The sequence below is a fragment of the Stegodyphus dumicola genome, chromosome 1 (assembly GCF_044657685.1).
Source record: "Stegodyphus dumicola isolate Sdum_Otavi_A_Nest chromosome 1, ASM4465768v1".
In the NCBI taxonomy this organism is placed as follows: Eukaryota; Metazoa; Arthropoda; class Arachnida; order Araneae; family Eresidae; genus Stegodyphus; species Stegodyphus dumicola.
The window spans coordinates 131,204,819-131,219,132 of NC_140768.1; the positions used below are offsets into that span (position 1 = coordinate 131,204,819).

The following is a 14,314-nucleotide window of genomic DNA, read 5'->3' on the forward strand; positions in this document are numbered from 1 at the left end:
CAGTCTCAATTTATAATTCACTTCACTGATACCAACCTTCTAAATCATTGTTACAAGGTCTGGCTATTAATTTCCAGGACTGACGTAACTGTAGGAGAACGAAAAGTCGGAAGATGGCGCTAATGATTGCATATTGAAGAGCGTTTTCTTACGCATGTGCAGTGCAATTGGCGCCATTCTGAAGTAAGTGGTTCCCATGGAAAGGCACATTAAAACATAGCTCTTAAATTCCTATTGTCAAAGTGAAAATGGAGCAAAGAATTAACATTTTCAAATTGGGCAATACAGCTGCGGAAACTTACGAAATGTTAAAACAAGTTTACGGCGAGGAAGCATTATCTCGCTCAATAACTTTGGATAGTTAAAACGCTTTCAGGACGGGCGCGAAAGCGTCGAAGATGATCCACACACAGGTTGGCCGCCGTCCGTACACATGCCGGAAGCAACTGAAAAAGGTTGCGATATGGTGAAATGTGATTGTCGATTGACTATTCGAGTACTTGCCAATGAATTCAACATGGACAAAGAGACAGTTCGGCGAATATTGACGCAAGACCAAGGCAAATGCAAGATTTGTTCCAGATTCGTTCCTCACCTTTTAAGGGACGAACAAAAGCTGAAATGTGACACATGTGGGGAACTTATCGACAAGCAGATGCTGACTCTGCATTCCTGGATAGGAGAGTCATGGGAGATGAGTCTTGGTGTTATCAATATGACCCCGAAACCAAGCGTCAAAGCTCCGAATGGCGGTCTCCAAGTTCACCAAGACAGAAAAAATTTCGATTTGAAAAGTCCAAAATCAAGTTAATTGCTTTCTTCGATTGCAATGGAATCATTCATCATGAATTTCTTCCTCCTAACATGACTATCAATGGGCAGTTCTACACAGAAGTTCTTGACCGACTTCAAAAACGAATTCGTAGAGTGAGGCCTCATTTTCAACAAATTGGGAGTTGGCTGCTGCTACATGAGAATGCCTGCCCACACATTGCGTTGCCTGTGAGGCGATTCTTAGCCCAGCATGGTGTCGTTGAAATGCAGCATCCACCATACTCTCCAGACCTAGCACCCGCAGACTTTTTCTTGAGCTGAAAAATTCGCTGAAGGGAACAAGATTTCAGAATGTCAAAGCCATCAAGAGAACTGTAACATCACTATTAAAGAGCATTCCAAAAGAGGACTTTAAAACTTCTTTCCGAAATTTGTACAGCTGAGCACAGACGTGCATTATGGCTGATGGGGATTACTTTGAATCATAAAATGGCTATGTGTTTAACCTTTTCTTCTTCCAAGTTATTCCACAAGTCCTGGAAATTAATAGCCGGACCTTGTATTTTTTGCTTTCATCACTACATAACTATCAACATATTGTAGGTTTGAGAAATGACTTGCGCACCACAGTCAAAACTTTTTTTTTTTTAATTTTAATATTAGTAAAAGAAGGAACCTTTTATGTTGACATTACACTTCACAATGATTACAGATTTCAGCTAACCTGCTCAGAATTGTTGAGGAGAAGAAATTTCTTCATATATGTGCAAAAAAAAAAAAAAAAAAAAAAAAAAAAAAAAAAAAAGATTAACTTGTTATTCAGATAAGCTCAGGATCGGCGTCGAAACTAGTGTGGCTGCAGCAGGCACCTGATTTTAGAGGAGGCGAAATTTTTAGAATTTAGAGAAGCATCAGGCAGCAAAATTAAAGTATGGCAAAATATTTAAAATTTAGGGTAGACACTGGTATGCAAAACTTTTAGGGAGGTGCTTCACAGCAGAATTTTGGACTTGCAGAAACTGCACTAGGCTGTATAATGTCTAGTCCAGCCTTGGATAAGCCTTAAGTATATGTGGGAATTTATTTATTCAGGGCTTGCCTAAGCCTTAAGAATGTGTGAGAAATAGGTGCAAGTACAATAAATAATTAATATAATTCAGGCTTAATATCGTTAGTTTGCAACAGAAGCAAGATAACATTTAGCTGAACAGCATGTCTTTTGTAATTAATTTCATGATATATTGCCAATAGTGTACAGCAGATGCTCAAAGCTTTATGACGATTGCTGCAAATTTCAGGTGTTTAGATATTACAAACAAAAAGCAAACATTGCCAGTTAATGGAATTTTTGAAAAAATGTGGAGGAGGGGTAATAAACAAAGATGCTAAATTTTTACTGCATTGAAAATGCCCAGATCATCAATCAATTTAACAGATGGCAAAATCTGTAGTATGATTCTAAATTTTTAAAATAGCACTATCTACTGTGAAGAAAGTGATAGAGAGGTCATTAAGATTAAAAAAAAAAAAAAAAAAAAAAAAAATCGACTGACAATTTAGTAGAAATTTGCAGGGCTTATATAGTGGAACTTCATAGTTGAACAAGAAATCATATCTTTTTATAGAATTAAACAGAAAGTATTAACGCAAAAAATGAAGCGAATTAAACAAAAATTTTGACTCCTTAAGGTCATAAATAATTCATTATTTCATATTTTTTACATGTTATCTGATTAGATTTAAATTGATTTAATTAATATCTGAAAAAATCCCTAATCCTGAATCTCAAGTCCCAACGAGTTCAAATTTCAGAATTTATACCATATAACAAAATAAACAGAGTAAAAATGTATTTTTACCTATCAAAAATTGTCTTCTGCCCCTTACTTTGGGAGCTACTGAACTAAATAATTTATACCCAATTTAGATGAATATGCAGATTTACTGCCCTTATTGTAATTTTCTAGTATTTTTTAAGTCCAAGCAGTGAGGCTTGAAATATTGTATCATTAAAAAATGGTCAAAGTGGATTTTAGGCAGATTTGCACAAAAATAAATCCATATCCCTACTTCTTATATAGAAAATAAAAACAAATCCGAAGCAAAAGTGAATTTGAATTAAAAGTCCAGAAATCTACATGTCTGTCCGAGATCAAAATTTTATTTTGACATAATACATTCAAATATTCCTAATACAAATAATAGCCACACAATTTTTATTTATATATATATATTTCATTCTACCTGAGTGAATGGAAGATATAAATTATTATTTCTCTAGCAAAAACATTAAATGATTATGGAACATTTAATGTAAACATTTAAAATGAAGCACAGTTTTTATACAAATCACAATCACAGTATCTAATGTATTAAACTATACAATCTTCACTCTAAACATGATGTTTAAGAAATATAAATTCTGAATAAACAAACATTTAAAATTTAAAAAAAAAAATCACATTCACATGGCGCATAATCTTATTACTATACAAATGTTACAATTCAAAATATTTTGAAACTACTGATTGTAGTAATGAAAAGTTCATAAAATGCATATAAGGTTTTGATGGTTCAACAATATAAGGTGCAAAGTATTTAATTTTGTGCTTGAATTTTAAAATGTGCCATTAATTAAAGTTATTCAAATATTTACAACTTGCATTTTGATTTAAAAAAATGTAATTACTCTGAAAGACTTCATTTAGGAAACTGCAAAAACATTATGTATAAATTTCATCAAGAATGTTTTTACATATACCTGCCTCTAAAAACTTAAAAACAAACATTCTCTAATATTTATAAATATTGCCTTAAAATATATATATATTACAAATTATAAATAAAGCCCTAGACTTGTTTAATATAAAACTTGAATTAGTTTTTTAATGGCAAAGGATTATACTTTTCATGTTATATAACTGTTTTCATGAAATTTACGTACAGCTTCTTTCTTCAATTACTGTAATTTTTTAAACAAGCAGATTACACATGCTGCACATATTTAAGCAAATACCCAATCCAATTATTTCATAAATTAATTATTTATTAAGATAATATAATGCATTACTTTAATAAGAGTACTAATGAGCTACATTTAAATGGCTGGGAATAAAATTATGCTTTCATGTATGGCAACCATGCTGTGTGGCAAGTCAATGAAAATTTATAATATATGCTGTTTGAATTCAAAGAAATATATATGATGGTTCTACTCATATTTCATTTTAACTAATTCAAATTAAAATATTACAATTTAAATAAAAAAACTTTGATAAAACTACAAATATGGAATATTGCTGCAATTATAAACTTTAAAGAATAAAATATTCTTATGGTATAAAGCTATTTTTTTTTAACAATATATAGCAGAAATCAGCATATAATGCCACATTAATTTATCTTTACACCACATGTGGGATTTAAAAATCAAGTATATAAAGCATCACATGACTGTTATTAAATATGTTTTGAATTGAGAAATGGCAGTAAAGAAATATCACCGAAACGTTGCACTTTCATTTGCACATAAATACGCAAGATCTAGTCCAACAACACAATATTTGTTTTTAAGTGACACGACACTTAAATATTTATTATTAGTAAATACATACAGTACCTAATAAGATTTTTAATTGTGATATAAACTAAAATATTACATTACACAACATGCATGAAAAAAATGTGTAGTATAACTAATCATTTGTCCATATCTAAAAAATATACACTAAAAATACAATCTCAGTTTCTCTTATTCAGGAAAATAACAAAATTGATTACATTTATTTGCAATAGTAATTGATTATTTGATAATTGTTACACATCTACTCTGAAAATAAGGATTATGTGAATTATATTAGCAAATGGAAAATATATCTAAAACTATATTTTGAAAGATTTCAGTCGTTCTTAATTATGTAATAGAATAACTTAATGAAAAGGGGGAAAAGCTTTCTTTAATGTTATGTTCATACATTTTAGTTTTGGATTTGTATTATTTACAACAATGTGTGATTCAGATGCAATACTGCCCTTTCTATATAGGATTATTTATTTTTATTATACTTCTCAAAGTTTATATTATTAACAAAAAAAAAAAAAAAAAAAAAAAAAAAAAAAAAAAAAAAATTCATTGCTACTTATACTAGGTAAGAATTAATATCTTGCACGGATGTTGAATAGCACCATCAAGTAAGCACACACACGTTAAATTTCATATAATTTCTGTAGCTTTTAGATATAATAGCTTCTACACATCTAACAATTATGAGCTGAAAAGGTTAATTCATAACAGTTCTTTGAAATCTTAAAATGACATCAATCACATTCAAACCACTTTATCTATTCTAATTTAAGAAATTTTAGTGAAGTCAACATTAGTGCAATCAAGGTGAACATTCAGAGTACACAAAATACATTTTGAAGGGGAAATTAATATGATACATTATAAAAGAACATGTTAAATTCAAAAAATATTTTTAATAGAAAGCAAAATTATTTTACATTGACAGCTATATTACACATATTTAATTACAGCCTGGCCAGCAGGTCACTTATAATTAGTGAAACAGGAGATTTAACAAAGTGTTAAAATATGGTAAAAACTGAAGAGTAAATTCTTTTGAGCTTGAATAAGTAAAACTGCTCCAAATTAAAACATTATTTAAAATCTCATAAAAGAACAAAAATCAATTTTTTAAATTTAATAAAAAAATAATGAAAGTTAATTAAATTAATGTAAGTTATTCACAGTATCTAAAGAAATAAATTCAAAAACTCGATAAAATAAGAATTGCAAATTTGAAAAATTACATATTTCTTGAAAAAGTCAATTCAATGTTTTATCAAGTTATTCAAATTTTTAAGTAAGAATATACTTTTTATCATTTTTTTTAAAATTTGTAACACATTTTCAAATAATTTTGAATACAATAATTTTTGGAAAGGCACAAGTCTGCAGAAAGTATAACCCTAAAGTTAATTTGGGCAGAATTAAATGCTATTATTTGATTATATAAATTTTCATTTTTACTAAGTTTCTTGATATTCATTTGCAAGATAGCAAATTGATAATTTCTAAAGCTGTTTAATCTGGACTTAGGCAAAATACAGATTTTCACAGACAGAAAGTTTAAACATGTAGGTACATATAATATATATATATTATATAATCAATATATAGACTATTTTTACAAGTCAAATTTAGGCCTTCTAAAATGATACAATATTTCAAATTAAAAATATTTCATGTAATCATTGAGTAATAAAATCAGTTTCTAGTAGCAAAAGAAACTGAAACTGTGAACACGTAATCTATGCAACCTAATTTAAAACTCACTAAGCTATGTTCATATCATTTATATGAACATCAAATTTTACAGTTTCATGCCTTTGTTATAGCATTCCTTCACTGAATCCAATCTGAAGATTTCATTCATACTTACAGCACTCGCTTAAAAAAATTTCTCTATATGTCAAATTTGTCTTTATGAGCCTACTGTGATTGCCATTTATTTGTTTAATTAAATTTGATTCTGAAATTCAAGCTTTGATGTTAAAAAGCTTTTTTAGATAGCTATTAATGTAGCTTAAATTTTGTCATGTCATGTTTAGATTTATTTTTTTAATAGTTTAAAAATTTTTCACTGTATTTTAGAATACATGTATGCATATTATAAGTATGTATCACAATCAAATTCTCTTCTAGTCTAAGAATTTTCTTATGTCATATATTTTGCATATAAAATTCCTTTCTAGTAATACTTATGATTATATAAAAACCTATTCTGTCTTCTGCAATATCTTCTATCAAATGATAAAAAATAAGAGCCCAAAAATTATCCTTGGATATAACTTGATAAATCATACATTCTGTGTAAAAACAGTAAAAAAAAAAAAAAAAAAAAAAATTAAACAAGCTATGCAATATATGCTAAAAATTAAGTAACACTTGCAAATTCACGATTTTCTTTAACAATAAACAAACTTCTTAGAATTAAAAATATTTTGCATAACACTCAAGACTGACAGAAAAGTCAAGAAACACAATTCATAGATTTCAAAAACAAAAAGAAGCAATGTTTTTTTTTTTTTTTTACACTCGCTCATTTTAACAATTTAAAAAATATATATTAATACAAATTTAAAAAAAATTCAGTGTGCATGGATGAACACAAAACAAATTTTAACTATACTTTCTGTCAAGGTTAAACACAGCCATATTCATACCACACTGAATTTTCAAGTGACTTTTCCTTTGTCATGTTACGAGAACTATTTGGTTCATTACTTTTTTCAGTTTTAGTCCTAGAAAATTTGGAAGCCTCAATTGTATCGATATTACTGTTTGTATCAGAACAAAATGCTGACAAGGGACGTGCTGGTTTATTGGCCACCTGAGAACAACGCAAAACATCATTTGAAGGGGACATGTAAGACAATGGTTGGAATAAGTTGTTTGTGGTTCGGCTTCGAGCTGTGCTGAATGGTGAAATTTGTTGGGAAGAAGCACTCCTGGAAAACGTGTGACCAGGAGCACAGCCTAGCCCATCTGGATTGGTCAGATTGGTAATGAAGTTCAGAGTCATGTTATTTTCTAATGTTGTGTGCTGCTGTTGGCCAGTTTCGTTTACAAGATCTGACTTTATCTAAAAAAGAAAGAAATGATAATAGATTTATTTGTAAACACTTGAATATTCTCAAATTTACATTACATCAAATGCATTAATTTAATAGATATTTTAATGAATTTTTCTCTAGTAGAAAAAGATATCTAAAAGATTAAACTGTAATTAATCTGTGAACGTGATGCTAATCTAAGGTAATCTCAAAGATTAAACAAGTTTTTCTCTAACAATTATAACCTAAACAGAAATGACAACATTGAATATGACACCCTTGATTCATCTGAACTGCCTAGCATCTAATTTGACTTGATTCATAATTTGACATTTCATTAACTTAATGAAATGTTAATGAACTGAAAGACAGCAGAGAAGGCGACTTCTACAAGCTGACTGCTATGGACAGATTGTCTTAGTCCAAGAGCTTGCTTTCCTTATTCAAATACATATAAATGATAGTTCACAGAGTGCATCTTTAAGATTTTTGCAACCTGATATTCAGGAGATTCTTGTTTTAAGATTTTATTTAAGATCATCTTTAAGATTCTTGTTTAAAGATTCTTGCAACCTGATGTTAGCTATAGTGGATTCTGTTGCGATTCAACACTGAACAACACCTTGAATAGGAATAATTTTACAACACATCTATATTAACATCATGGAAATTATGAACTAATAATTTTAACCCTATTCTTGCACCAATGCTACTGAAGAACCTAATAAAATGAAAAGTGAACTTTAGGAAAGGTATACTCAGATTAGAAGACACATCTGAAAGGGCTCATTCACAGTTATTGTAACAAATGGATGTGTTTAACTTGAATGCATTTTTGTGCTGCCTTATACACTCCATTTATATACTCACAGAGAAAAAAAATGCCAGGAGCAATTTTGTACATAGCTTTCTTGAAATGGTAGCAACTTATATATGTAAAATATAAAAAATACGATGGCTTAGCTCTACGTGAACAGGCAACCTCTAATTAACTTTCCACAATTTCAGGATCTTCCCTCTAGATCAGTACTTTCGAGAACACTCTGGCATGTTATATAACTGCTACTATAAATGCAGAGTTTGTGCCATTTTTCGTCAGGCTGCTTTTCTACTCCTGCTGTTATCAAATCTTTGCTCCCGTTCTTCCCATCTACCTCTCTTTATTCGAACAGTAAGACGCAGTAAATTTTAAGTCAATCCTATTTTGTTTAAATTACTATTGCATACGTAATCTAGGAGAATCTAAAAGAATAATGATTTGCCATTTGAATTGAATAAAGATGTGGAATCAAAACAGCTAACTTCTTCTCCGTCGTCATTTGGATACCGCCTTACATTCCCAGGCACTATGACTACAAGCTGATTATTATTCTATGTTCCCAGAAATATTGCATATATACCTTAATTTTTTCAAGTAATAGAAATTATACTAAAAATATTATTGTTTTAATAAATTTTCAAAAATGAATTCCAAACTGGCACAACAAAATATATATTTTAACTACAAAATTTATATATTATAAATATCATTAGAAAATAAATTGATTTTTTTATCATCAATAAATTATACATGCATTTAATTTTTGTTTTCTCTTGATTCATACACAGATCCAAGATTAAACTATTCATGTACATTTTTTAGTAAAAAATTTTTTTTTCTAATTTTGAATTAAAAAGACAGTTTGAAATAAAAATGAATATATATATTCACACAATGTTCAATTTAATACATATGCATTTAGTTTTAAATACTAGGAACAGTTTTGTTTAAAATTTGTTTGAATATATATATTCACACAATGTTCAATTTAATACATATGCATTTAGTTTTAAATACTAGGAACAGTTTTGTTTAAAATTTGTTTGCTATTAAATTTCTTAGCAATGTGTAATAATCCGTATCGAGAAGTGGTGCTATAAATCTTCTTTATATCATTATAATATGAAGCATCACATCTATATAAATTATAAGAAACAAAATTATAATAGGAAAAAAAATGTGTATGAAATGCAGTTTTCCCCAATGATCTTAATAAAAGAATTTTCATCTCAATCACTATTTGAAACTATAAAATATTTTTACGAAATGTCCAGCTGCAGTAAGATAGCTTCCCCATAAGGCCGCCGGGTTGCCAGAAAATGACAAGGGAAGGCACATCTGAAAGATTGTTGCCTGATTTGGCACGAAATCCCCTACTTGGCAACAAAATTGGCGATATGTCATTATAAGATGGAGAACATTCTGGAATGGATTCTTACTGGTTTGGCCCAGATTGTCCTCGAAGGCAGGCAAAAAACTATATAAACCCTGCTTGTGCGCGGAGTAGCAGTCTAGTGTCAAGTTGGTTGTCAAGTGTTGCGAGTTAGTGCATCACAAGAGTGTCTCGTCAGTGTATCGCAAGTTAGTGCATCACGAGAGTTTATCAGCTATGCATCGATGAGGTTACCGAGTGTATCGTCGGGTGCATCATGAGTTGTAGCGTAGAGTCTCAAGAGTATGCTGAGTTGCGAGAATGACTGAACTGAGTCAGGAGTTATACCCTAGTGCTTTGCCGAAGAGCTGTCTTCACCATTATAATAGCCTGAAGGCTGTGCTGCTGATTGTTTCAGCATGTTTGTCGTAGTTTTTGATGACTGTAAGCATGTTTTTGGAGCTGTCCTGAGAAATACTAGCTAATAAATTGTGTTTTCATTCTTCAAGTGTTGTCGTTAATTACTCCAAATCCACGAACCCATAGAAACACAACAAATGGTGTCAGAAGTAGGATTTGCGAGGAAATGCCAGAGATGTGCTCACATGCAGGAGAAAGCCATGGTGAAGGAAATGAACTTCATGGACTTCTTAGCAGCTGGAAAAGCCGGACTAGAAGAGATGAAAGCTGGATGTGAAGAGATGAGGTATCAGATAAAAGCCAGATATGATGAAATAAAAGCTGGATATGAAGTGATGAGGACTGAGATGAAAGCTGGACGAGAAGCGATAAAAGCCGAACAAGAAGAAATAAAAGTCGGCCGAGAAAGACTGTGAGAGCATCTCCAACAGATGAAAGTGGAGCTTACAGAAGAAACTGGAGCAATAAAAAAAGATGTGGAACTGATTGAAGTGGCATTTGAAGAATCAAAGGATGAAAAAATAAAGGAAGTTGGTGGTGACGTGTCTGAAAAAGATAAAGAAATGATAAATGAAATGCCTAACAGGATTAAAGAAAAGAATGAAAACATGAAAAAATAAAAGATGAAAAATAAGCATTTGATTCTCAAATGTCTGAAGAAGTGGTGGAAGAAAGTGAAAATGTGACTGTAAAGTTAGTAGAAACTGATAGTGAAGTTACGAAGTTGCAATTAGCAAGTATTGAACCATCTGAAAATTCACGTGATGCAGAGATGAGAGAAGCTGATATACATCTTAAGGAGTGTTTCAGCATTGCAAGAAAATATAATCATTTCTCAAACTAAGTGTGTGTCTCGCAATGGAAGTTGTAAAGACACCAACTTGATTTTGAACCAGGATGCTTCTGTTCATAAAGAATCGAATTCTGTTCATAACTGCAAAGATCGGAACTGGTTTTCAGAAAATAGAGGAAAATAAGCATGTACCAACGGAGATGAATAATACACATGATGCGAATAAACTACAGAAGAATGAACAAACTGTTTCAGATCTTCCTGTGAGACTGTTGTATGCAAAACAGAAATACATCTGAGAACTGCAGTGAAAAAGTATTTGACCCGGGTATAACTTATTTAAAAGCCTGAGATTGAAATTCATTCTGAATTTTAATTTATATAATTTAAAATTGTTATGAGCTGTAATTTGTGTATATAATTTGTACATAGTGTAAATATTTGTTTCTCTAGCTATTTTATGCTATTTGCTTGTATCGAATATGGCTTCTTAACAAGGATTGTACTGCCCAGGACATGCAGTCCTTGGGAGGGAGCAGTGTTACGAAATGTCCAGCTGTGGTAAGATAGCTTGCCTGCAAGGCAGGTTTAGGTTGCCAGATTTGGCATGAAATCTCTCATTTGGCAATATGTCATAGACGGATAGAGAAAATTCCTAAACGAATTCTTAACAGTTTGGCCCAGAATGTTCTCGAAGACAGGCCAAAAGCTATATAAAGCCTGCCAGTACATGGAGTAGCAATCTAGTGTCGAGTTGGTCATTGAATGCATCGCGAGAGTGTATTGTCAGTGTATTGCAAGTTAGTGCATCATGAGAGTTTATCGGCAGTGCATTGAAAGTGTCCAGCATTAATGTATCGCCGAATGCATCACAAAATGTAGCGTGGAGAGTCTCGAGAGTTGCACAAACGATGAACCGAGTCGGGAGCTGTACTCTAGAACTTTGCCATGAAGCTGCCTTCACTGTTATAATAGCCTGAAGGCTGTGCTGCTGGTTGTTTCAGCATGCTTGTCGTAGTTTTTTCAAGCTGTCCTGAGTAATATTGGCTAATAAATTGAGTTTTCATTTTTCATTAAGTGTTGTCTTAATCATGTCAAATCCACAAACCAGTAGAAACTCAACAATATTTGTGCTAAAAACAAATTATTAGATATAAATGCAATAAAAATGCATTTTCAATACAAATACACAAAAGTATGCATTTGAAATAATATACTACAGTTAACTCAGGTTAATGTGAAATTTGATAAATTTAATAAAAGCTCAAGCCTCCCAAAACCTCATTTAAGAAGTAATTAAATCTTATAAATTTTAAATACTTGCTTTTAACTTTGGGCAGTTCAAACAATATTGAGATTTATTTTTCTTTTCATTCTTTTTTTAATGTACATGACTTTTTATTTACTTTATACTTGATTAGCCACTTCTTATTACAAAACAGGCTAGCCCATGGTCACATAAAATCCATAAAAGGAGCTTTTATTCTTTTAAAATGCTTTTGCTATGACAAATTCAGACACCCTTCCAAGGATAATAGGAGTACGAAAAGTAAAAAATCTCAATTTTTTTTTGGTGAGGGGGGGACATAAAAATGTAACTTTAGCAGTTTATACCTCATTTGACAATAATTTGGAAGCCTCTTGATAACTAAATAACAAAGAAATCATTAAAGCTATTTATGAAATGTGCAACAAGTGAAAAGAATTTTATGAAGTATCAGTCTGTGCTTCTGAATCCTGTTACATGTCAACAACAACAACAACAACCAAAAAAAAAAAAAAAAAAAAAAATTGCATTTGACTGAGCGTTTGTGTACTTTAGTGCTTATGCAGCTTTAATACAGTAAGGAATTCAAATATCTATTATAAAGTGAAACACTAGTTAAAATATCGAAAATTAATAGGAATACTACTGATAAGATCTTATCACAGCAATGCATATATTCATCCAACTTTTTGCAGATGTAATGCTAAATTAAAAAAATAATTGAATTTTTTTAATTTTTGGTTTTCCAGTCTACTTTTTATCCATTCTAAAGCTGATTTTCTGGAATATTTTTGATGGTTTGATTACTAGAACAATTAATTATGCTAGCATCTATGAGTTTGAATTACTTAAGAGTCAGCTACCTATACTTACATCAATTACTACTTACTTGGCTTTGTTCATGAAAAAGGAAGGTACTCTTCTATTATTGCGACCGGGTTCAGAAATGTATGCATGTATATATGGATGTATTTGTTCATGTTTGCATGTATATATGTATGTAGATAAGTATGTAAATATATGCATATAGACACATACACATGTGCATACATACATACATTCCTGAATCCGGTCCAGATAACAGAAAATACCAAAAGGAAATTCATCATAATTAAACATAAAATCGTACTTTTTCTTATCAAAATTTAATCAGAACCTACTGGGATATGTCTAATAATAACAGGAAGATAAATATCAAGATTTTTAATAACATATAAAATAGCTCAAGAGCTTTTAAACTGCCATTCTGTACTATCTGCAAACAAATTTTTTTTTTCTGACCTCTGTGTTCACATATTAGATGATACATAAGTAAATAGTAACTTTACTCACCAGATCTCCTTTGTCTGATGGAATGAAAGTATTTTGTTCAATATTTCCATCTTTTTGAATAGCAAGACCAACATCTCTCACGGGTATGTGATCCTCTTGGCAAGAATCTTCTGGATTTAATAAACTTCCTGTAGAATTACAAAACACTGAACGTATGAGATAATAAAGCAAAAAGAATTTAAAAAAAATATTAACAAACTATTTTAAATATTAACAAACCAATCTGACAGGGGTTTCACATACAAAAAAATTGTTACCTTAACCACAATTAAAATGAGAAATAAAATAGTTAAAATAAATACAGATATCCAAAAAATATTCCTTTCATATGAGAAAAAAAAGGGGGGGGGCAAAAATATTTGCACAAAAAAAAAAAAAAAAAAAAAAAAAAAAAAAACTCACAATGAATATTTCAAAATAATAATAATAATAATAATAATAATAAATGCTAAAATGGCTAATGATGTAGCTAAAAATCAAATATTTATTTTCTCCGAGTTTATGAATATTAGATATTCTTTTCCCTTAAGGTAGATTTTTTATGGATGTAAGCTGTAACACATTTTATGCAAATTTTGTTAAAATGATAACATAATTCAGGTACTTCCTTAATAATATAGCAACCCTCGCGATTGAATCTCTAACCGAGATATCCTGCCGAAATCTCAGCGTATGTTTTTTACAGCTCACTACATGTTACATCTATGAGTTTGAATTACTTAAGAGTCAGCTACCTATACTTACATCAATTACTACTTACTTGGCTTTGTTCATGAAAAAGGAAGGTACTCTTCTATTATTGCGACCGGGTTCAGAAATGTATGCATGTATATATGGATGTATTTGTTCATGTTTGCATGTATATATGTATGTAGATAAGTATGTAAATATATGCATATAGACACATACACATGTGCA

At 30.5% G+C, this 14,314-nt stretch overlaps 1 protein-coding gene across 4 annotated transcripts in view; it reads right to left on the reverse strand.

The window, feature by feature from the left end:
• Positions 1-2,915: 2,915 nt before the first annotated feature.
• LOC118194710 (uncharacterized) overlaps positions 2,916-14,314 on the reverse strand; it is a 146,007-nt gene continuing 134,608 nt past the window's right edge. For all 4 annotated transcript variants that reach the window (XM_085820658.1, XM_085820654.1, XM_085820662.1 and 1 more), the window contains exons 30-31: positions 13,397-13,524; positions 2,916-7,421 (exon numbers count right to left, since the gene is read on the reverse strand). In XM_085820658.1, coding sequence (XP_085676784.1) covers positions 6,981-7,421; positions 13,397-13,524 — 569 coding nt within the window. In that variant the 3' untranslated portion in view covers positions 2,916-6,980. The remainder of the gene's footprint in view (positions 7,422-13,396; positions 13,525-14,314) is intronic.